The 25,134-nt window shown below is 41.3% G+C and overlaps 2 protein-coding genes across 9 annotated transcripts in view; both read right to left on the bottom strand.

Annotated features, from left to right (window-relative positions):
• The window catches only part of LOC143522680 (polymeric immunoglobulin receptor-like), a 108,165-nt gene extending 98,860 nt beyond the window's left edge, over positions 1-9,305 (bottom strand). For 3 of the 7 annotated variants that reach the window (XM_077016427.1, XM_077016428.1, XM_077016429.1), the window contains exons 1-3: positions 8,914-9,303; positions 7,553-7,870; positions 438-755 (exon numbers count right to left, since the gene is read on the bottom strand). In XM_077016427.1, the coding sequence (XP_076872542.1) occupies positions 438-755; positions 7,553-7,870; positions 8,914-8,959 (682 nt within the window). In that variant the 5' untranslated portion in view covers positions 8,960-9,303. Of the gene's footprint in view, positions 1-437; positions 756-7,552; positions 7,871-8,913 lie in introns of all 7 variants that reach the window. The other 4 variants (XM_077016432.1, XM_077016431.1, XM_077016433.1 and 1 more) reach the window with 3 other exon arrangements.
• A 2,893-nt stretch (positions 9,306-12,198) lies between these two features.
• LOC143522684 (sterile alpha motif domain-containing protein 12-like) lies at positions 12,199-25,116 on the bottom strand. Of its 2 annotated transcripts, XR_013133101.1 has the most exons (5): positions 18,197-18,586; positions 17,512-17,829; positions 15,619-15,908; positions 12,414-12,512; positions 12,199-12,334 (listed from the first exon to the last, which is right to left on the bottom strand). XR_013133101.1 is itself a non-coding variant. In XM_077016437.1 (4 exons), the coding sequence occupies exons 2-4, from the start codon at positions 24,329-24,331 to the stop codon at positions 23,408-23,410; spliced, it is 318 nt and encodes a 105-aa protein (XP_076872552.1). In that variant the 5' UTR covers positions 24,332-24,352; positions 24,730-25,116; the 3' UTR covers positions 21,745-23,407. The 2 variants fall into 2 exon arrangements, 1 of the variants encoding a protein (XP_076872552.1); XM_077016437.1 differs by lacking the exons at positions 12,199-12,334; positions 12,414-12,512; positions 15,619-15,908; positions 17,512-17,829; positions 18,197-18,586 and adding exons at positions 21,745-23,460; positions 23,837-23,974; positions 24,205-24,352; positions 24,730-25,116.
• Between the last annotated feature and the right edge of the window lie 18 nt (positions 25,117-25,134).

The following is a 25,134-nucleotide window of genomic DNA, read 5'->3' as shown; positions in this document are numbered from 1 at the left end:
GTTTCACTCTGTGTTGAAAATAAAAGCTTGAAAATGTAAACTTGTGTCTCAGCATCCTGCCTCATCCCTCACGTTATGGTCCCACTGTGGGGTTTGCTGCTTATGTTGATTCTTTATACCCTTTGCAAGCATTGCAGTGTGGATTCATATTGTCTGTGTTTTCAGTGATCACCAAGGCTCCCACATGCATCCTGTCTTGTTACACATGTCTCTTAATAAAACCAACATTACTCCATCTGTTATTTACCATCATCAAAAGAAAATTTACTAGTAATCCACACAGCGCAAAACCAAACATGTACAGAAAGTCTAACAGCTAAATAGATCCAGATAGGGGTTTTCTTAAGTAGCAGAAAGAAGAGAGCTGGATTTATCCAGATATATTAAGTTATACAAACATCACTGCAGCTAGATTTAGATCAAAAACAGTGTTTTACCTTTAACAGTGAGCATGATGTTTCTAAATTCCTCACGTTTAAGACCACACCTGTATTGTCCCTCATCCTCTTCAGTCAGGTGTGATATAAGTAGAGAGAGATTTCCTGGAGAGTGAGCAGTACCCAGCTGAACTCTGTTTCTGTACTGTTCACTCTCACTGGAGATCACGTCCCATGTGTTTCTGTATGTGTTGTATTTCTTCCAGGTGAATCTCTCAGGTTTGGCCTGTATCTCTGTGCAGCTGCAGGGCAGTAGTACTGACTCTCCTGTGTGTGCAGTGATGTCTGTTGTCCCTCTGGGTTGTTCCAGTGTGCAACCTGTAGAAACATCACACTGTCAGACTCCATCACATGTCCAAATATCATTGAGCTGATTAGTTGACATAATAATTCAGGTGAAATAGGGTTTTTGACACACACTTTTAAATACATTTACAGTGAAAATTTTTATAGCAGTTGACTTGCTCAGGTACTAACTCAGCCCATGTCTAACATGCCAATGTCACATGAGGATTAGACAACATTAATAATCTGTCTAATTACTGTCTGTGATGCTCAATCTGAACACTTTGACACTTTGTTGATTCTTATTATCTGTGTGTCTGCCTCTCAGTTAAAACTCCTTTTCCACATTCTTCACTGTTTTTCTTGTACTTTTCCATAACCCCCACATCGGGGCTCATGGTTCGCACGCCCCCTGCTGGCTGTATTTATATTTGTCCTGTGTTTGGTTTGTTGTGTTTGTACCTCAGGTGGGCGTTACCCATTAGGGAGTTTGCCACCTGAGGGTCATTTGTCTGTCTATATATTATATATATATATATATATATATATAACCGTGATCATTAAACCTGGGCCTGATACCCCCCCCCCGCAAATTTTTTTCCTCTCCTAATAAACTGCACTAAAGAATAAAGAAAAAACCGAGATGACAGTATAGCTTTAGAAACGCATGTAGTGCGTTCAAATAACATTTGTACTAGATAACTTGTTAAGCAAAATAAGTTTCCAAACAAAATAAGGTTTCACAGCTCCGTGGTTCTCGCAAGCGGAATATGTAAATGAGGATGTCAAAGGGCACTAGCAGCGGTAGGCTAACGACAGCTAGCATCGCCACAGCGGGCGGAAATTATCATACAGTTAAGCCCGCCCACTAAGAGGGAAGATATGATTGGTCAATTTTACTGTCATTTGAAACTGGTATTGCGCTGAATTATAACTGCCAGGCCCTCTGTAAACGAACAGCGGGCATCACAGTCCTGATAGGGGGAGACACAGACTCACAGGCTTCCACTTAACCCCTCACCTTCCAACACAGATTGAATAGACACGTTGAATATTTTATTTGCTTATATTTTTGTAATTGTTTAGATGTCGATTGTAAAACTGTAAGTAGATAAAATAAAATTGGATAATTTCCTCACTGTCTAGACGTTAGCTGCGCACATAACAAAGACACAAGAAGAGCGGCAAATCCAACCGACACTAACTTACTAAAGCCTGGTTTTATATTTGACGCGTCGCGAGGGTCCGCACAGCGAAAATGGCGTAATCGCGGTGACTCCGCCCATGTGGAATTAAAGCACTTGTACGTCACTTTCAAGGTCCATTTCAATGTTTCCCAGCACGTTAAACTTACGGTAATTAAGTTAAATATTTATACATATACTCGGAATTATTCAAAAAAATTCGCTTTTTAACACATTATTTAATGGTTGTTTAATTTCAAAACGCCCAATCCTAACGTCTTCACGTTCTCTCATATTTCGTCCTGGAATTACAAGAGGCTCGTATTTGTTAACGTAATACAAGATGACTGTTCAGTTAGACAGATATTTGTTGTGAAACGAAGTAGTTACAATTTCAAGCATTTTCAAGTACTTTGGCCTAAATTCCAACACTTTTCAAACCTGAAACACAAAGCAACATTAAAATTCGCTTTGTGCTTAACTCTATCTCAACTTTCATAGCGAAGGATTTGCGTCCGTATTGAGTCGTTGAGAACCAGGGCTTTTGCGCCCTGCTGCACACATTGGAGCCGAGATACAGCGTCCCGTCTAGGAGATATTATTTTTCAATATTTAGTCTGAAGTCTTGGAATCTTTATTTTTATATAAGGAATGCGTTTAAGTTATTAGCTATTCAAAATATGCTGGTGTACAATCATATTTTTTTTTATTAAAGCTGATGGCACAGAATTCTGAATGTGTGTATGAAAAGTTGTTTGTGATTTTGGTAAATTTCTGATTTTGTCTGAGGAGTTCTATACTCAGGACATTGTTTTAAGTCAGCTGCTAGCACATAATTCTACTCTTGTGTGGAAGCTGTGGTTTTGGTACCACATATTTGTTTGTTGTTTGTACATAATGTTGGTTAAGAGTTGGCATTTGCTGAAATCTGTTAATTTACTTCAAACATGCTGCTACAAGTGCACTTTTTCAGTTTGTATTTCTTTGTTCAGTTCTCTGGAGTGTGGCCTTGTACTTGCCATATTGCTTTTGTTTGATTAAATATAAAATAAAATGGGAGTTTTAAAATGGAAATAAAATTGAAGTTAATTCATCATGGATTGCTACTACCAAGATGCATCAATAATGGTTTTATAATCGAATCGCAGACCTCTGAATCGTAATCGAATCGAATCATAGAGTGCTTGGAGATTCCCACCCCTAATATATATGTCTGTATGTCTATATGTGTCTTATCTATATACCAGTTGGCTGCTGGTTAGTGTTTCCTTTCTTGGAGTGTCACAGGATTTTGTTAAATCAAATCAAATCAAATCAAATATATTTATATAGTGCTTTTCACAACACATGAAACACATGCAATGGTATTGTATTGCATCTTTTATTTATTACAATACCATTAATCCCTGAGACTGACGTGAACACTTCCTTTGTTTTTGTACTTTTCTCACCCGTCACACTTAGGGTTTGTTTAAAAAATCGATCTTTCGATTCAAATCGATCTTCATTTGAATGATTTGATATCGATTTATGAAACCTGAGATCGATCTTTAGAATTAGCTAATTTTCCCCGCATTTGCGTACCATTTTAACGTTTCGCGTTTTATATCGCGAGATCATCCTTTTTTTTCTCGAGCACCGCCACTTGGCTGGGTTAAGCATGGCTGCAGCAAGAGTAAAAAAATGTACCTCTGATCCACATCTATGATTCAATGAGTTACTACTTCGCTCTGGCGCCAACCACTGGCGAGCGATCGTTCGCGATATAATACTTCATTTGTGTCCATTTGACACCGCCACCCCCTCCAGGTTCAAATCTCACTCCAAGCGATCTTGAAAAGTTGGCAACCCTGCAGATGTATGGTTACATTTTGGATTCAGAAACCATGATGGTAGGAAGAGTTGGATAAAAGCACAGCCGTGTGTAAACTGTGCAACATGGAGGTGAAATATTGTGGGAATACCACAAATCTGAGAAATCATTTAACGCGACCCCATCCTGATATTCAAAAAATGCCAGAACCCAAACAAACTCCACTAGAGAAGGCATTTGCGATTAAACTATCTACAAGTTCTCCCCGTACCAAAAAAATAACCGAAGTGCTTGAATTCCACCTTTTAAAGGTGTATGAACCCCCTGCAAACATGACTTTGTTCATTGCGCTGAAGCGCGGCGCGCGCTAAATTACAAAATTCGAGAGGTGCACGAGCTCGCGAAGCGACAGTGCATGAGCGGAGCCACCGCGATTACGTCGTTTTCGGCGCGCGGTCGCGACGCGTCAAGTATATAGCCTGGTATATATATATATATATATATATATATATATATATATATATATATATATATATATATATATATATAGCGCGAGCGGCGCGATGGTCAGCGAGGCGAAAATGACGTAATCGCTGTGGCTCCGCCCGTGCGCGAGGTCGTGCACCTCTCGAATTTTGTAAAGCCTGATTTATACTTGACGCGCCGCGAGCGGCGCGAGGGTCCGCGCGGCGAAAATGACGTAATCGCTGAGGCTCCGCCCGTGCGCGGTCGTGCACCTCTCGAATTTTGTAACTTCGCGCGCGCGCCGCGCTTCAGCGCGATCGACAAGTCATGTTTGCAGGGTTCATACACCTAAACAAGGTGGAATTAAAGCACTTGTACGTCATTTTAAAGGTCCATTTCAATATTTCCCAGCACGTTAAACTGCTTTTTTATCATAATTTGCTTTTTTATCACATTATTTAATGGTTGTTTATTTTCAAAACGCCCAGACGTCTAACGTCTTCACGTTCTCTCATGTTTCGTCCTGGAATTACAAGAGGCTCGTATTTGTTAACGTATCGTTTCGGACAACACTGCAAAGCCATAATTACGTTTGATGCCTGATGTGTATATATACGGTCTCTGGTCAGGTAAAAATGTTCTTTCGCCGGTTTTGCATGGGTTTTTTATTCTCCACTGCCACCTATCGCCACCTATCGTTTCGGAGAACACTGCAGCGACGCTCGCGACGTTCGCGAAAGTATAAACGCCTACACCGCTCGCGCAGGGTCGCGCGAGGTTGGCGGAGTCGCGCGCTACGGTCGCTCGCGAAAGTATAAACCAGGCTTAACTTCGCGCGCGCACCGCGCTTCAGCGCGATGGACAAAGTCATGTTTGCCGGGTTCATACACCTATACAAGGTGGAATTAAAGCACTTGTACGTCACTTTCAAGGTCCATTTCAATATTTCCCAGCACGTTAAACTTAATTAAGTTAAATATTTATACATATACTCGAAATGAATCGAAATAATTAGCCTTTTTATCACATTATTTAATTGTTGTTTATTTTCAAACCGCCCAACCTTAACGTCTTCACGTTCTCATGTTTCGTCCTGGAATTACAAGAGGCTCGTATTTGTTAACATATCGTTTCGGACAACACTGCAAAGCCATATTTACGTTTGATGCCTGATGTGTATATATACGGTCTCTGGTCAGGTAAAAATGTTCTTTCACCGGTTTTGCAGGGGTTTTTTATTCTCCACTGCCACCTATCGCCACCTATCGTTTCGGAGAACACTGCAGCGACGCTCGCGCGAGGTGGGCGGAGCCGCGCGCTACGGTCGCTCGCGAAAGTATTCACGCTATTTTCCATGACAACGCTGGGCAGGGCCATCTTGGTTGACTTTGTGTTGGAACTTCCCGTGCTACGGATACGCTGATACCGATTACAAGCAAAACGACAAAAACACAAAATGGCTAGCATAATATGTTCAGTTAGAGCAGAGGTGGCCAACCCGTCAGAGACCAAGAGCCACAAGAGGGGGGATGGCGAGTGTAAATTATTAGCGAGGGGATGTAAAATGGACACAAATTAAGTACTAAGTAAAAAAAACAAGCACAAACTTCGATATAAACATAAGTCGTGATATGCTTCAGGACTTTGTCACGTTTGGAGCACACTACGAGCTCTGTTATGTACACAACTGTTGTTTTCTAGGTAAAAAGTGGATAAACTCCGTTATCAACACTCGTTACAACGCCACTGACCTGCGCTCACTTTTAGGAAGAAAATAACAGACAGTGTCAGTAGTTTTTAAACCTCCCTCAGTCGTGTGCGGTGCCTTTGCTGAACCTCGTATGTGGTTTATTCCAAACGTGTGACAGAAGAACCGCGTCTCACCAACGAGACTCAAATCACAATCACAATATCACAGATACTTCATACCGCTAGTCTTCAGTTTTCCACTACGCCGGTTTTAAAAGTATTAGTGGCTCGCTGGGCTTGTAAACAAACCGCGCAGCACGAAGATGTAGCAGTGCTTGACCAACAGTGTTACGAACACAGCTCGAAAAGATCTGAGTGTTGCGGGGCACCTTATAACTTATATCCACCGCCTTCCAAAGAAGAGGACCTGCGTCTAAGGCTGAAGGCGCTAAATTTAAAACATCCACCCAAACGTCCATACGTCTGCTCTTATCATTTTGTGGAGGGGAAACCCAACACCAGATCATCCTTATCCCGAGAAATGGCTCGGTTATGAAGCTCCGATGAAGCAAACGCGTTGGGGTGGTGAGGCTATCAGATAAGTAACTATTTTATCAGTGGCCACATCTTTTCCTTGCATTCATTTTGTAATTTTAAGTAATTAAGTAAAGAAGTAAATAGACAAGAATGCCTATTTTATGAAAAAATCATTAAAATGTAGTAGTGTACACTAATGCAAAAATAGCTGACCGGAAGTTCTAACACAAAGGCGGAAGAAACACACACTTGAAAGTGGGCGTGGCGAAATACGGTGTACGGTGAATACGGTTAAAAAATTTTTTACCAGGCTTAAAGCTGTGAAGTTTTCTCAACAGCTGGCAATATTGTTACTGCAAAAAGGAGCTGTCTCACTCCTCAACATGTTGATCAGCTCCATTTCTTGCAGAAAAATTTGACAATCTCCAAGATGTCAGAAAGCTGTCATGAATAAATCTTAGTTTTTGGACCTTAATGTTTACAATATTCAGAACTATGTTCATAAATGTTTTTGTTACATGTAAAAAAAAAAAAAAAAACTTAATTTGCACTTTAAAAGGCTGTTCAAAACCACTTTCAATGCCTTTTCTGGTAAAGGAGCTATGAATGTGCATTAATTGATATTATAAAAAGAATGTAACTGTTGTTCACAGTATAAACTCTAATATCTTAATACATTTTAATAAAGTTTGAGTGTTCCTTGTATCATTACAACATTTCACATTCAAACTACACTTTTTATTGTAACTGAAATGTCCCTACAAGAATCGATATTGAATCGAATCAAATCGAAAATCGAATTGAATCGGGACCTTGTGAATTGAAATCGAATTGAAATGTGAAATCAGTGGTGATACCCACCCCTAGTCACACTGTCCACTGTACCTCCTCTCCTGATAAGGAGAACAACCATCATACATGTTTCATTATCCTTAGCCGACTGTCTGAAGACACATCTTATTTCTTCTGTATTTAACTAGATGTTTCATTAAACTATAGAACTCTGGAAACCTTAGTCCTTATTCAATTTTAAAACCAAATTTCTACCCACAAGTGCAGAAAAAAACAGTAAAAAAAATATATATCTATATAAAAAAATATCCAAAATAATATAACACATGGATTTGGATAAGAAATCTTACCTTTAACAGTGAGACTGACGTCTCTATATTTCCCCCATTTAATATTACACCTGTATTGCCCTCCATCCTGTTCAATCAGGGGTGATATGAGTAGAGAGAGATTTCCTGGAGAGTGAGCAGTGCCCAGCTGAACTCTGTTTCTGTACTGTTCACGCTCACTGGAGATCACGTCCCATGTGTTTCTGTGTGTGTTGTATTTCTTCCAGGTGAATATCTCAGGTCTTGTGTGTGTGTCAGTGCAGGAACAGGGCAGCAGTACTGACTCTCCTGTGTGTGCAGTGATGAATTTTATCTCCTTTTGACTGTCCAGTGTGCAGCCTGCAGAAACATAAATTTAATGCATTTCTCGTCCATTACAAACCAACAGTTACTATATCTCTCTCTCACACACACACACACACACACACAGTCAGTTCTCCTTTAATCACAGTAGTTCATAACCACAGTATTGTGTAGTGCAGGAGCAGCACAACAGTACTGAGTCTCCTGTGTATCACTCCTGACCGAATGTGTAGCGTAGCAATTAGATTTATGTTATTTCTAAAAAGTGAAGGTCTCTGAATATTTTTAGTCTGTCAAACTATTAGGACACTGTTGGGGCAGTCATGGTCCTGAGGCAGGGAACTGGTCTTGTGATTGGAGGGTCCTGGGTTCAATTCCCAGGCCTGAGGCCATGACTGAGGTGCCCGTAAGCAAAGGCACCTAACCCCAACTGCTCCCAAGGAGCTGGGCTAGGGCTGCCTACCACTCTGGGCATGTGTGCACCACAGCCCCCTAGTAATCACTGGTGTGTGTGTGTGTGTGTGTGTTAACTGCACAGATGGGTAAATGCAGAGGACAAATTTTGATTGCGGTGAAAAATCACAATTGATAAATATGGCACATTTCACATTTTATGTCGCTTTTGGTGCATTTTGAATAATTTAGTTGTTTTAGTCAAATCCTGTCTGAAAATACTCACCACATTTAAATGTAAAATGTTTATTGTTATTTATCTCACGCATAATTGCTCAAGGCCCCATCTCCCAAAACCACAGTAATGTTTTCTCACTTAACTAACTCACTCAGATGATGCAGACTGATGAACAAAGTCTTCTACCAGAATGGTTACTTAAGCAACGGTTACTTGAGCAACGGTTGATTTAATTATTCTTGAGCCAGTTGATGATGGTATGATATTTTCCAATAGATATCAGTATGACATGCCATCAAGTTATAATACAGTATTTAAATCAGAAAATGTACAGACCGGGGCTTTAATGTCAACTAAAGCTAATACATTTGTCTTGTAATCAGTGATTTGTACAATTTTTTACTCATTTATCCATATAACACACAATAACAGGAGATGAAACACTCACCATCAGCAGCATGGAGCACAAGCAGCAGATACACACACACCTGCATTCTTACTGAGTTCAACACACTACACACACACACATCCTGCAGGACTGCTGATACGCACGCGTTTTATACACTTCCTCTTCAGAACTACAATCTCCTGAATGCTCTGATCACCGTACACACACTACACAGCTTCAGAACTTCTGTGGCGCTGTCATCAGAATTACAGTTTGCCTGTGAGAATCACCACCACTAACACCAGAACCGTTTAAAGCTCTCTGAGCAGAACTCTGTTCTTGAGGAGCTCCACTGTAAGGGTCCACTCCCTAGTGTCCACACAGCAGATAGGACATCTGTTCACAAAACTACCGGGACTTCCCCATCACCTCTCTTCTCTTTCTCTTACATATGAGCATGCAAACTATATATAGTAATGCACAAATGTGTCTTCAGAGTGTCATCACTTCCTCCTTCCTGTGTATTCTCTCTCAGCACATGTTGCATTACACACTCACATTGACAGCGCATGCAAAAAGAAAACTCCACTCATGTAGTTATATTTACAAACATTCAGTGTTTAGTATTTATGGTGTATGAGGAGGAGTATAGGAGTATTTTCTTTACATGCTTTTTTGATTCTATGGGGATGAAACCACTGGGAATCAGACCCATGATCATGCTCTATGTGAACTACACTTCCTACCCAGTTAGTTGAAAAGCTGGTGGTTTGGGGTGAGGAGAACTGACCAGTAAATCAGATCAGATCTCTGAGGATGGCAGGATCGGCACTGGGGGATCTTCTCTCTCCACTCAGTAATTAAGAATAATGAAGAGAAAGCCCATAGTTATACAGAACCACCTCATCTCTACCCCACCTTTGGTTGTCTCTACTGCCCCTATGGTTGTCTCTACTGCCCCTATGGTCGTCTCTACTGCCCCTATGGTCGTCTCTACTGCACATATGGTCGTCTCTACTGCACATATGGTCGTCTCTACTGCACATATGGTCGTCTCTACTGCCCTTATGGTCGTCTCTACTGCCCTTATGGTCGTCTCTACTGCCCCTATGGTTGTCTCTACTGCACCTATGGTTGTCTCTACTGCCCCTATGGTCGTCTCTACTGCCCCTATGGTCGTCTCTACTGCCCCTATGGTCATCTCTACTGCCCCTATGGTCGTCTCTACTGCCCCTATGGTCGTCTCTACTGCCCCTATGGTCATCTCTACTGCTCTTATGGTCGTCTCTAATGCCCCTATGGTCGTATGGTATTAGTTGCACTGGTTACCTGTGAGTTTTAGAATAGATTTTAAGGTTCTAGTGATGGTTTTTAAATGTCTTCATGGTCTTGCTCCTCTTTACTTCAGTGAAATGATGGTTAGATATGTTCCAGTCAGGTCTCTCAGGTCTTCAAACAGTAATCTACTGGTGATTCCTAAAAGCCGATTAAAGATTGGCGAGGGTGCTTTAAGCCACTGTGGCCCAAAGCTCTGGAACTCTCTTCCTGAAGAGCTCAGAGGTATTTCATCGCTGCACAGCTTCAAGAAGAGTCTCAAAACCTTCCTGTTTAGATCTGCTTTTAGTTAAGAAACTTTAACTCTGTTCTAATTATTTTAATGGTTTTCCATCTTATGGTTATCTTATTTACTTTACTTTATTACATTATTTTATTTAGTTACATTTTATGTCTGTTCTAATAATTTAAAATATTGCCATCTTATTTATTACATTATGTTGTCTATTATTTTATAATTTGTCACTTTATTACATTATATTATGTTTTTTTTTCTTTTTATCTTTAGTTTATTTTAATATTTTATTTTTGTCTTCTTATCTTTGCTTCCTTTTAATGTTTCTTTTTTATTTATTCTTTAAAGCACTTTGAGTTGCATGAATGTATGAAAGGTGCTATACAAATAAAGATTATTATTATTATTAGTAGTAGTAGTAGTATTATTATTATAAAGGGAGATGAGTGTTACTGAGGGCTGTAAAGGGAGGTGAGTGTTACAGAGGGGGTGTAAAGAGAGATTAGTGTTACAGAGGGGGTGTAAAGAGAGATTAGTGTTACAGAGGGGGTGTAAAGGGAGATGAGTTTTACAGAGGGGTGTAAAGGGAGATGCGTGTTACAGAGGGGGTTAAAGGGAGATGAAATTTACAGAGGGGTTGTAAAGGGAGATGAGTGTTACAGGGGAGTTGTAAGGGGAGATGAGTGTTACAGAGGGGGTGTAAAGGGAGATGAGTGTTACAGAGGGGGTGTAAAGGGAGATGAGTATTACAGGGGGGTTGTAAAGGGAAATGCGTATTACGGGAGGAGGTGTAAAAGGAGATGAGTGTTACAGAGGGGGTGTAAAGGGAGATGAGCGTAACAGAGGTTATTTTTAACTGGGGGGTTAGCATCTCCTCATATCACTCCTCAAATCAAGCCCTGAATATAATTCTGGCTTTCAACATTTGTCTAAAGTTGTGTCTACCCATTATGTTTGACTGCCCCCCAGCCAAAGCCGTCTAGAACTCGGCCTGGAGGTTGGTAAACACTATGAAAGACAACTGGATCTGGTAAACACTATGAAAGACAACAAGTGGATACTGACTGTTTAACATGTCATCATTGCCCAACAGTTGTCACAAGACGATAAACAGTGTCACACGCCTGCAAGATCTCACAAACTTTTCTCTGTTACTTCCTTTTAATTTTCATACAATCAGCAAACTGCAAAAGTTTATCCACTTCACCATTCATCCATATGTACATACACATATAGACATGTTTTTAAATGAATATGTATTTTTTAATAATAATATCTATGAATATATTAATGGATTTTGCTGTGCTTCCTGATACTCAAAAATATTGTAATGTTTGGAAATGTATGTTACATTTATTAATGTACACTGTTATTATGGATGACATACAAGATGAATTATTTCCCTCCCCTGTATAACAGACAAGTGAACATGTGCACACGTGTTTTGCTGTGACACTGAGTGCTGGTTATTGAGTGGGTTTGTGATGGTCTGTCGCTCAGGCAGGTGTGTGAGTTGATAGTTGTATTACTCTCTCTCGATCTGGTGCATGGGTTGGTAGCTGGAATGGCCCCTCTCTCTCTCTCTCTCTCTCTCTCTCTCTCTCTCTCTCTCTCTCTCTCTCTCTCTCTCTCTCTCTTCTTTCTCTCTCTCTCTCTTTCTCTCTCTCTTTCTCTCTCTCTCTCTCTCTCTCTCTCTCTCTCTCTTTCTTTCTCTCTCTCTCTCTTTCTCTCTCTCTTTCTCTCTCTCTCTCTCTCTCTCTCTCTCTCTTTCTTTCTCTCTCTCTCTCTTTCTTTCTCTCTCTCTCTTTCTCGTTCAGGTGTGGGTTTGTAGTTGTAATGTTGTTTGTCTTCTCTACTGCAGACTCACTCTTCCATCTCCATCAGCAGTGTAGTGAGGTTGAGCAGGATCTGCTGAAGATAAATGGGTAAATAAATTTACAGATGCAGGAGGCGTAGTGAGACAACAACAGCTTGATTATGTCAATGGTACCTTTACTTCTCCTGGTGCAGTAGACTACAGCCACGATAATGTGGAGGAAGATCACAGTGACCAAGGCAACGGGGATGTAGGGCGGAGCCTGACGAGAAACTGTAACAGCAACAGTCAGAGGTGAGGGGTGAGAGGTGAGGGGTGAGAGGTGGTGGAGCACAAATACCTCTGGAGTCTGGTGAGTGTCACTCTGCATGTTACAATCATTTCAGGGTCTCAGCAATCTTCAGTGAACCCACATTCAACTACAGTGTTAAATCTCAGATTTTAATCGTTTCTCACTGTCTCTATATTTACCTTTAGGCATCCACAAGACAGGTCAGGTTCTTCAAATGTTCATGAATTAGTTACTTCCATTTAAACACCCGGCTTATTGGTCAGAAAATATATTTTGGCCTACAGTAACAGTTAGCTATGTCTCCGTGGCCCATTTCTTTACATATTACAGCTATTAAAAGCTGTTTAACATGCTAAAAGGGCATCTGTGCAGTATATTGAGGATGCGGGCTGGTATGACCATCCTCTGAGCAACTTTAAAAACAATTTCAGTTGTTCTCATGAAGATATGTCTTTGTCAGCATAAGAAGGTGTGATTGTTATATTACACCTGAAACCATTCATTAGATGTAACACAATCACATGACGTTATGAGTGCATGTTTTACTACAGTCCTGATACATTTCTAACTTGTATCTGAACATGTTGGTTTGTATGAGTGACAGCTGGGTACCAGTGGTTATGACTGAGTGAAGTATACACAGGTTCAGAAGTGTAGGTTTAAAAGTTAATGATCCCTACATTATATTTTTAGATGGCATCTATAGAAAGGCTTATTACCACAGTCTTGACTTACCAGATGACACAATATTGGACATTTAGTACTACAGCAATGACATCAGTGTTGCAAAAGGAGTCACATGACTCCTCAACAGAAGTGAAGTGGGCGGGGCTAACTCCTCACACTTCATTTTTAATGCTGCACAGGGTGCAAAACAGTACTCACAGTAGTACATAACCGTAGTATTGTGTAATGCAGGAATAGCACAGCAGTACTGAGTCTGTTGTCTGATTCCGTATCAACCTGCAGCCTGCATAACCACACTGGTTGATGGCCTTCACTGTTAAACATGGCTGCATATGTGAATATAAAATGTTTTTTATCTGTCTCACACCTAATTGCCCCAGGTACTGTCTCCCAAAATCACAGTAATGTTTTCTCACTTAACTATTAAAGGGAGGGTTCTTGCTCTGATGTAGTGGATGTTGTCATGTGATGTTGTTTTGGAAACTCACTCAAATGCTGTGAAATGCTGTGATGCTTGAAGCAGACTGAGGAAAATAGCTAGCAGAATTGTAGCAGTTCTTGAAGCAGTGGTAACTGAAGCAACAGTAACTGAAGCAGCGGTAACTGAAGCAGCGGTTACTAAAGCAGCGGTAACTAAAGCAGCGGTTACTAAAGCAGCGGTAACTGAAACAGCGGTTACTGAAGCAGCGGTTTACTAAAGCAGCGGTAACTGAAGCAACAGTAACTGAAGCAGCGGTTACTAAAGCAGCGGTTACTGAAGCAGTAGCTACTAAAGCAGCGGTTACTGAAGCAGCGGTTACTAAAGCAGCGGTTACTAAAGCAGCGGTAACTGAAGCAACAGTAACTGAAGCAGCGGTTAATAAAGCAGCGGTTACTAAAGCAGCGGTTACTAAAGCAGCGGTAACTGAAGCAACTGTAACTGAAGCAGCGGTTAATAAAGCAGCGGTTACTGAAGCAGCGGTTACTAAAGCAGCCGTTACTAAAGCAGCAGTTACTAAAGCAGCAGTTACTAAAGCAGCAGTTACTAAAGCAGCAGTAACTGAAGCAGCAGTAACTGAAGCAGCGGTAACTGAAGCAGCGGTAACTGAAGCAGCAGTAACTGAAGCAGCGGTAACTTGAACAGTGGTTACTTGATTTAGTCTTGATGATGGTACAAGATTTCCCAGTAGATGTCAGTATGATGTATGCCATCAAGTTATAATATATAAATGTCAGAAAATGTGCAGACTGTGGCTTTAAGATCAACTTAGGCTAATTAAACAGATAATCCGGAAAGCTCCCTGACAGCGTGTCACCGGCTACTCTCAGACACTGTTCTGAACAGCTTTCACCCATCCTCACTGATCTCTTCAACATGTCCTTGACCATATCTGCTGAGCCTGCTTGTTTTAAAACTTCAGTCATCATACCGATTCCCAGAAACAGAAGATCTCCTGCTTAAATGACTACAGATCTGTTGTCCTAACATTGGTATGAAGTGCTTTGAGAGACGTCAGCACCTCATGGCCATGATTCATGCCCTCCAGGACCCCTTGCAGTTTGCATATAGAGCTAAAAGGTCTGTAGATGATGCCATTAACTGGTCCAATTCTACACAGCTATAATAGAGTCCATCATCACACCTTCCATCTCCAGCTGGTTCGTCTCTGCATCTCTGCACATAATACGTAAGCTACAGCGATTAGTGCGTTGTGCACACATAAAATGTAAACTACAGCGATTAGTGCGTTGTGCACACATAAAACGTAAGCTACAGCGATTAGTGCGTTGTGCACTCATAAAACGTAAACTACAGCGATTAGTGCGTTGTGCAGAGAAAATCAGCTCCCTTCCCTCATGGATCTCTACTCATCCAGGACGAAGAAGAGGGCAGGGAAGATCATGACTGACCCCTCACACCCCAGCCACCTTCTATTCCAGCGGTTTCCATCTCTGTGGAGACCGAAGGTGAGGGCCTTAATGACTCGGACCAACCCACACATCCAGCTTCTTTCCTCAGGCCATCACCCGCCTAAACAAGGACCCATCACACATCCCTCCAATCTAAGACTACAACACATAAATCCTATACGATAGTATGTGCACCTTATTTATTATTTTTCTTTAATATATTGCTCTTTAATATATTTGTGTTCTTATTTAGTTCTCCTTTGTTGCTGCTGTTTATGTTGACACCTGCATCAAGAAATATTCCTCGTACTCCTGCTACTTGCCGAATAAAAACATGTCTGATTCTGTTTCTGATTAAATTTTCTCTGCAGAGTCTCATTGCAATAAGAATATGGATCTGGATATTACCTTTAAGAGTGACGCTGATGTATAGGTGTTCAAACGCATTAAGACTACATTTGTAAAGTCCAAACCAGTGCAGATGGATTTAGATCATAAACAGTGTTTTACCTTTAACACGGAGTCTGATGTCTTTATATAGCCCACTTTTAAGATAACACATGTACAATCCCTCGTCCTCTTCAGTCAGGTGTGATATGAGTAGACAGAGATCTCCTGGAGAGTGAGCAGTACCCAGCTGAACTCTGTTTCTGTACTGTTCACTCTCACTGTGTTGTATTTCTCCCAGGTGAATCTCTCAGGTCTGTCCTGTATCTCTGTGCAGCTGCAGGACAGTAGTACTGAGTCTCCTGTGTGTGCAGTGATGTCTGTTGTCTCTTTGTTGTGTTCCAGCATGCAAGCTGCAATCAAACACACACACACATTGTCACATGCTGATTTCACAACCTGTGCCTGCAAGATAATAAATAATAATTACTACATAGTTTATGATTTTGCTATTGTCCTAATGACGTTCAGAGTCTTTAAACACATGACTGTTAGAAGGCATAACTGAGCCCTGTTGGTGTATCTGTACATAGGCCTACTATATTCAGGCAACCACATGTTTGAATATGTTTCTATGTTAACATGTACAAATGTAAACAACATTTGATCAAAATGTAAATTTTCCCAACACAGTCCTTAAGAGTGGTCTTCATAAGTGGCCTAATAGGCCCCGCCCACCTGAGGAACAAACACAACGCAAAAACAACTGGACAACATAAACTACTGCCACTGCAGATGGAGGCGGCCAGCAGGGGGCGTCCATGTCATGACATATGTCTTTATACAACCCTAAATGCAATTTTTATAGGTCAAATCCAATAGGCAGCGATATACAGACTTTTACATAATACTGTCGGTTGACATATTGTTTCAGCTTGTTTTTTTTAATAAATTAAAATAATCTTTCCAGGAGAAAAAAATCAATGTGACCTTAAAAATGAGGAAATATATATAAATAGTTATCAACCTGTCAAATTAAATAGGCCTATCTAAAATAGGAACACATTAATAATTTTGCTCCCACTGGTCCACCTCCATTACTGATCTGCAGTTTGTGCATTTTTCTGAATTATGAAACCTGCCTAGATGGTGATTTACAGATTGTTTGTGTTAACGACTCTCTGTCACAGTACGGCGGGCCCCCTACTGGTCGCCCCCGTCTACAGCGGCAGCTGTCCTGTCAATTGTTGCATTATGTTCGTCCCTTTGGGTGGGCGGAGCCCGTGATCCGTCACACCTGAGGGTCGTTTGTTTGCCTATATATGTCTTGTCTTTGTACAAGTTGAACGCTGATCATTATATCCTTATTTCGGATCATGTCACCGGGTTTTGGTTTGCACACTTTCTATATTAAACCATCCATTTTCCCTGAGACTTGGCGTGATCGCTTCCATTTTATTTCGCTCACCCTGCCCGTCACACTCTTACTCACACAACATTCATTCATGCGTTATCTCTATCACTTAATCCCGCTAGTCGGGGTCACGGGGGGCTGGAACAAATCCCAGCATCATCAGGTGAAGGTACACCATGGACAGGTCACCAGTCCACCACATCTTACACAACATTGATTTCTAGATATTAGTGCAAAATAAAATGCCCACTGGGCATAAAAGGTGAAGCATTTGACCATCCTTGAACTAAACTTGACTAAACTTGACTAAACTCGCCTCTGTCTTGCTCATTAGGGATTTGGACCCATACGATTGTTAAACTTGTAAATCCTGTAAAGCTGCTTTGTGACAACATGTGTTGTGAAAAGCGCTATACAAATAAATTTGATTTGATTTGATTATGTGCACAGATGACAGCTCAGCACCAAATAACACAGCAGAAAGTCTACAAGCAAGCCAGACAACCAAGACTTTTCTAGTACCCAAGAAAACCCCAATGTCTGGGTTAATTGACATACATTTAGTTATAGTAGTAATATTTGAATCAAAAACAGTGTTTTACCTTCAACATTGAGACCAATGTATTTGTATGTATTTTTGTTAATATAACAAATATACATGCGCCCATCCTCTTCAGTGAGGTGTGATATGAGTAGAGAGAGATTTCCTGGAGAGTGAGCAGTACCCAGCTGAACTCTGTTTCTGTACTGTTCACTCTCACTGGAGATCACGTCCCATGTGTTTCTGTATGTGTTGTGTTTCTTCCAGGTGAATCTCTCAGGTCTGGTGTGTGTGTTGGTGCAGGAACAGGGCAGCAGGATGGAGTCTCTTTTGTACGCAGTGATGTAATTTGTTGTCTGATTCCCTACCAACCGGCAGCCTGCAAAAACACACTCATTAATGACCATCACTAATAAACATGGATGCACATGTAAACGTAAAATGTTTATTGTTATTTATCTCAGACTTAATCTATTTCAAATAAAGCAGCCTTCACTTCCTCTAATATCTGCATACAAACCTAAGGATGAATATGCAAACTAAGATAATATGATCTCACAAATCTTTCACAGAATATCTTGTGGACAAGGTTTCATATGCAACTGAGCAACCTGTAACAGAGTCTGAAACAGAATCTGATCTGATTCTGATCAACTTATCCAGGTCTGATTACCCTAATTACCCTGGACATGTATACAGTGTATCTACATATCCAAGTACAATAGCAGAGAAAATGAAACACTCACCATCAGCAGCATGGAGGACAAGCAGCAGATACACACACACCTGCATTCTTACTGAGTTCAACACACTACACACACATCCTGCAGGACTGCTGATACAGTACGTATACACAATACTACAGTCTATATTGAATGCTCTATAAACTGCCTGTGACAATCAACACACAATTATGATTTGGAACCCTACGTCTCTCTGGAACTCTCTAGAACTCTCTAGAACATTCTACAACCCTCTAGAACTCACTGAACAGAATGTCCTTATTGTTTGCCACTCCCTAATGTTTATGCAATCTGGAGTAGAGGAAAAAAGAGTGTGAAAGAAATTCTCCCCTTCCCTTTCTCTCTCTAACACACACGGTATGAGCAATGTAACAGTCTTGTGTGTGTCATCATTTCCTCCTGTGCTCTCCCAGAGATCAGTTACTATCAGTTACATAGCACCTGTCAAGATACCCAAGCTGCTTTGCAGTTACCACAGGTTTTTAGAGGTTTTACAGCCATTCACACACCAGGGAGAAGCAGCCCAGGGAGGCCAGTTGTGCAGTGTACTCTCAACCAGAAACTTCTGCCCCCTGGGGAACTGAATCAGGTGCAGGAAGGGCAGAGAGGAGCACACCCAGGACACCATCTACCACTGGACACACAGACACACACTCAAACAACTTTGTTAGACAAGGAGAAAAACACAGACATACATACACGCAGAGAATTTTGTAGGGACAGCCAATTTACCGTTAACATGTTTAGGGTTAGGTTAGGGTTAGGGTTAGGGTTATGTTAGGGTTATATGCTCACACTGACTGTAAGGCGTGTGATTAACTAGGCAGAAGTGAAACAACCGGAGTGAAGAGGTTGGATTTCAAACTGTGACATGATGCACAAGAAAGGTACTCTAGCTTTGAATGTTGACCAAATACACTAGCTTTGAATGTTGACCAGGTACTCTAGCTTTGAATGTTGACCAGATACACTAGCTTTGAATGTTGACCAGGTACACTAGCTTTGAATGGTGACCAGATACAGGGTTGCCAACTCTCACGCATTGAGCGTGAGACACACGCATTTGACCGTTTTCACACGCTCTCACGCCACACTTCCGATATCTCATGCCGAAAAAAAATATCCAGTTTATTTACCTCAGATCCACATATATGATTCAATTCGTTACTAGTTCGCTAGCTCTGGCACCATCCACCGGCGATATACCACTGAATCTGTGTCCATTTTACGTTCGCCCCCCCCCCCCCCCCCCCCCCCGCTCAACAACTTTCGTTCGCCGCCACCCCCCCCCCCCCCCCACCCCCCGCTCGACAATATACACTCGCCACCGGATGGAGCGATCTCACTCCACTTAAAATCTCACTCCAAGCGAACGTCAAAAGTTGGCAACCCTGCAGATACACTAGACTTGAATGTTGCCTATGTACACTAGCTTTGAATGCTGACCAGGTACATTAGCTTTGAATGTTGACCAGATACACTAGCTTTGAATTTTGACCAGGTACACTAGCTTTGAATGTTGACCAGGTACATTAGCTTTGAATGGTGACCAGATACACTAGATTTGAATGTTGCCTAGGTACTCTAGCTTTGAATGTTGACCAGATACACTAGCTTTGAATGCTGACCAGGTACATTAGCTTTGAATGTTGACCAGATACACTAGCTTTGAATTTTGACCAGGTACACTAGCTTTGAATGTTGACCAGGTACATTAGCTTTGAATGTTGACCAGGTACACTAGCTTTGAATGTTGACCAGATACACTAGCTTTGAATGATGACCAGGTACACTAACTTTGAATGTTGATCAGGTACATTAGCTTTGAATGTTGACCAGGTACACTAGCTTTGAATGTTGACCAGGTATATTAGCTTTGAATGTTGACCAGGTACACTAGCTTTGAATGTTGACCAGGTACATTAGCTCTGAATGTTGACCAGGTACACTAGCTTTGAATGTTGACCAGGTACACTAGCTTTGAATGTTGACCAGGTACATTAGCTTTGAATGTTGACCAGGCCTTTGAACCTCATCACAAAGTTTCTATGTAGGTTCCAGGGACTGTGCTGTAGGGGAAGATATTTGACAGTCCAGTGTAGTATGTAGTCCAGTGTGGTGAGTATGTAGTACAGTGTGGCATGTAGTACAGTGTGGTGAGTATGTAGTCCAGTTTGGTGAGTATGTAGTACAGTATGGTGAGCATGTAGTCCAGTGTGGTGAGTATGTAGTATAGTGTGGTGAGCATGTCGTACAGTGTGGTGAGTATGTAGTACAGTGTGGTGAGTATGTAGTACAGTGTGGTGACTATTTAGTCCAGTGTGGTAAGTATGTAGTACAGTGTGACATGTAGTACAGTGTGGTGAGTATGTAGTACATTGTGGTGAGTATGTAGTCCAGTGTGGTAAGTATGTAGTACAGTGTGGTGAGCATGTAGTCCAGTGTGGTGAGTATGTAGTATAGTGTGGTGAGCATGTAGTGCAGTGTGGTGAGTATGTAGTACATTGTGGTGAGTATGTAGTCCAGTGTGGTGAGTATGTAGTACAGAGTGGTGAGTATGTAGTCCAGTGTGGTGAGTATGTAGTCCAGTGTGGTGAGCATGTAGTCCAGTGTGGTGAGCATGTAGTACAGTGTGGTGAGTATGTAGTCCAGTGTGGTGAGCATGTAATACAGTGTGGTGAGTATGTAATGCAGTGTGATGAGTATGTAGTCCAGTGTGGTGAGTATGTAATGTAGTGTGATGAGTATGTAGTACAGAGTGGTGAGTATGTAGTCCAGTGTGATGATTATGTAGTACAGTGTGATGACTATGTAATACAGTGTGTGAGTATGTAGTCCAGTGTGATGATTATGTAGTACAGTGTGGTATGTAGTACAGAGTGGTGAGTATGTAGTACAGTGTGAAGAGTATGTAGTACAGTGTGGTGAGTATGTAGTACAGTGTGGTGAGTATGTAGTACAGAGTGGTGAGTATGTAGTCCAGTGTGATGATTATGTAGTACAGAGTGGTGAGTATGTAGTACAGAGTGGTGAGTATGTAGTCCAGTGTGGTGAGTATGTAGTACAGAGTGGTGAGTATGTAGTACAGAGTGGTGAGTATGTAGTACAGAGTGGTGAGTATGTAGTACAGAGTGGTGAGTATGTAATACAGTGTGGTGAGTATGTAGTACAGAGTGGTGAGTATGTAGTCCAGTGTGATGATTATGTAGTACAGAGTGGTGAGTATGTAGTCCAGCACTTGTAGCTCTGAAGTCCGGCTGCTTCTCCAGGTTCACGTCTCAGCTGACCTGTCATCTGCTACTGGATCCATAATGAGGATGTTTAAGAGAACGTTTGCCCCAATATCACCACTATATAATATATAATGCATCATATAGTGCAATATAATGGCCCACTATAATCATGTTGGTTTAAAGACAATAGAAAATATTTAAGGAATATGTTTAATCATAAATTCTTGAGCAGAACTATAGCAAAAATATAAGCACTACACAAATTCACTACAAAAACACATAATTCATGTTTTATTTCTTTTTCTTTTTTCACATGTGCACATGTGACAACACAATTAAAATGAGATGTAAATGATAACACACTGTGAGAGAGCAGTCAGAAAAGGGCCAGGGCACCAACAGAGAGTATGAGAAGATGCAGAGAAAACACAGATACATAATAATAGTAAGACTTGGTAATAATGTAATGTAATAATAACATTATAACTGCGCTGCTGTTAGTTCATGGCATTCAAACTGATGATGCAATACGCAGTGACTGATGGCGTCCATCAGCGCTCAGTAACAGCAGACTGTGCTAGTTATGGTTTGTCTCCAACGTGACAGTACTAGCTGCAAAATGAGTAGCGCTGACCGCAATACAAATGTGACTGAATGAGCTTCGTGTCAGGTCTGACTCCTGCACGGCCATAGTTGCTAGGTTCGCGGTTTTCACACCAAATTGGGCTAGTTTCAAAATCCAACCTCAGGTAAAAATTCAGGGGTTGCGGGGTGCGGTTTTCTGGGCTACTTTTGAGATGGGCTACCGCGGGAGTTACAAGTCAAGACTAAGAATCGATCGCGATATAATTGTCTCCATTTTACACATTTTATTATTCCGCGTATTTCTTTCCTCCCGTTTTTCTCCTTGCATCATGTTTCTCCGTGAATGTCATTATTTTTCTCGGTTGTTGCTTCGTGTTGTGCACACGGCTGCATAACTATTACTGTCCTGCTCCCGTATGTGTTGTAATGGAAGGGTAAGAACGACTATAAAATCTCCGCGGTGGAAATCACATTTTAGAGTTCTACCCGTTACACTTCGTAGAGCGAGAATAAAGCAGAAGAAATAGTTAATTGAAGGGGAATGACCAAAGGTCTCAAAAGTATTTACATTCCTTACTTGGGTAGATACAAGGGTTTTAAAATACTTCTGTAGAAGTTGAATCAATTCAATTCAATATTTTGAATCAAGAAAGTATTGCTAAGAATGTTAAAAAAACTCTTCATGTCGTTATTACGAGATCTTATGTCGTTAAAACGAGAAAACTACCTCGTTATTACGAGATCTTATGTCGTTAAAAGGAGAAAACTACCTCTTTATTATGACATAACTACAACGAGGTAAAGTTGGTTTCACGTTCGCATATTCGGAATTCGGTAATAGTAAGATTGCATAAACATTTTTAAAAGGGCCCCCACACTGCCTCTTGTGGTGGAGTCCCAGAATTCTGCTCTACACCACTATCTGTGTGCACATGCGCTTAATTCTGTGTCTGCCCCAGGATATCAATCAGGTAGTCCAGAAATAAACACACACACACGGACAACATCTGAGGTCGATAATGCTAAAGTGAAAGCACTTAATATAATCATCACACATAAGTATTAAAAATTAACCCTGAAAAAACACGCAGAGTGCAGTGATGATCCTTGTTAGTACATGTTAGTTTCAGGCACTATAAACTATGCAAAGCACATTTAAATATTAAAATTTGGCTTAAAAAAGGGCTTGCATATGTTTGGTTCATAATGAAGCAAGCTTAAACATCTGATTAATGTTCTCAATACAGGTCTCTGATTGGCTAGAAACTTGCGAAACATTCTGATCTACCAAATACATGCATTCTCTCCTCTCTCTCTCCTGGTCATGCTGTGGGTGGTTCCTCCCCTCACCAGCTCCCATCCTTTCTCTCCTCCTTTAATCTCAGACGTTTTGCCCTCATCGTTGGACTCTGCTGGCTCCTCCGCCTCCCGGCTGGTGGGGAGAACTCTCTGCAGAGGGCCGAGACACGCGGCGGGTTTCAGCCGTATGAGAATCAACCGTGGGATTTAGCCATGTGTGCACTATAGCCGAGGACCTTCCCACAAAACTACAGCATCCAGTTTAGCCCACAGGATTCCTACCACTGCACATGGAGGTTTTGACCAGAGTGGGTGATGTGCAAGTGGCAGTATGTATTGATATTCTGTCTTACATCCTACATGTATGTACTGAGCCAACTATTATATATCTGAAGTAATAATATTCAGGTATATTTCAGATTAGTGTACATTTAGGTGTGTGGGTTATTATGGGTGAGTGTTTGGGTGCTTTGCATCCTACAGTCACTGGGACCAGTTAAAACCAGCTTTTTCTGATGTTCCTCACCAGCACAGATGTCATTGAGGTGGTCCAGTTCCTCCTGGACCCTGAGGAGAAGAATATCCTGTAGAATATCCTGCTGGAACTTCACATCTACTCCCAGCCTGCTCAACTGGTCCTTATTCAACCTCAGGAGAGCTCGTCCTGAGAGAGAGAGAGAGAGAGAGAGAGAGAGAGAGAGACAGAGAGAGAGAGAGAGAAGGATATTGGAAGAGGATGAGAATTACAACAAGCAAAATACAATTACTCAAAGAAATTGAGATCACATAAACAGAGACAATGAAAACCACAGCTAAAAGAACTGTGTAAGCTGACTGTCAGAAAGCCAGAGAGACCCTCCAGCCAGTGAAATGAGGATGTTGGGTGAAAGGTACCTGAGATGGCGTGTTTAGCTATGGCCTGTCGCAGTGACAAAGCTCTGGACTGGGAAGGATACTGCTCCCGCACCCACTCAAACACCTCAGCCACCGTCCAGTTAGACACTCGCTTTGAGAAGCCCATTCTTTCCTCCGGCCCTTAGGTCTTTTCAGTGATAGAACAGAATTCTCCCATTTGATTTCGTGGGTAAGTCAATTTATGATGTAAGCCCTCCACCTAGTGGTATTTCACGGTACTGCCACACACTCTATGATGTAAAACGTATAGATTGGTGAATTATTAATATAGTAATGATAATTACTGTTAATTATTGTGTAATAGTGTAATAGTCTGTTATATTATTATGATTATTGAGATGTTTCCGCTCAAACCACCAATAAAATGCAGATGATTTGTTATTTTTCAGCAGTGACGTGAGCGAAATTGATTACGTCACACTCCAAAGCTGAAAGCCATGGATAGAAAGTCTTTAATGTAAAACCGCGGTGACCACCACATGTAGATTTAGGAGCAGCGTTTACCTTAGTCTCGTGTAGAAGCGACGTGATTTCAGAAGTTTCTCAAACTCTGCAGACAAGGTTCCTCTTTCGTTCTCGCTTCCTTGTCCTTTGGCTGGGGTCGCGCCTTGCGGAATGCTGTCCGGGGTTTGTTTGTTTTTGCACACCTGGGGCACGCGAGACACGAGCATGACATGCAGGGACACGCGCGCTGCTCAGCGCGCGCTCTCCGTGACGTCCCTCCACAGTCCAAATTTTCTGCTTTCCTTAACTGTCGTTTGCATTTATCTTAATAATACGTTGTACTTATTGAGTACTTTATTTATTTCTCTTTCTACCATCTTTATTTACCATCTTTATTTATTTATTTTTCTATTTACACGTTTATTTCTCACGACATTGTCCTGAGCAGCCAGAACTTTCCGAACA

Source organism: Brachyhypopomus gauderio, chromosome 9 (genome assembly GCF_052324685.1).
Source record: "Brachyhypopomus gauderio isolate BG-103 chromosome 9, BGAUD_0.2, whole genome shotgun sequence".
NCBI lineage: Eukaryota > Metazoa > Chordata > Actinopteri > Gymnotiformes > Hypopomidae > Brachyhypopomus > Brachyhypopomus gauderio.
The sequence above is the reverse complement of the archived record's forward strand: the minus strand, read 5'-3'. Positions and strand labels throughout refer to the sequence as shown.

What these genes read in the sequence shown, in the direction of transcription:
- LOC143522684 (XM_077016437.1), bottom strand. Translation starts at nt 24,331, where the DNA reads ATGGGCTTCTCAAAGCGAGTGTCTAACTGGACGGTGGCTGAGGTGTTT. An exon ending in AGCTAAACACGCCATCTCAG is followed by an intron (nt 23,975 to 24,204) that starts GTACCTTTCACC and finishes TCTCTCTCTCAG; the next exon opens with GACGAGCTCTCCTGAGGTTG. An exon ending in CCTCAATGACATCTGTGCTG is followed by an intron (nt 23,461 to 23,836) that starts GTGAGGAACATC and finishes GGCCCTCTGCAG; the next exon opens with AGAGTTCTCCCCACCAGCCG.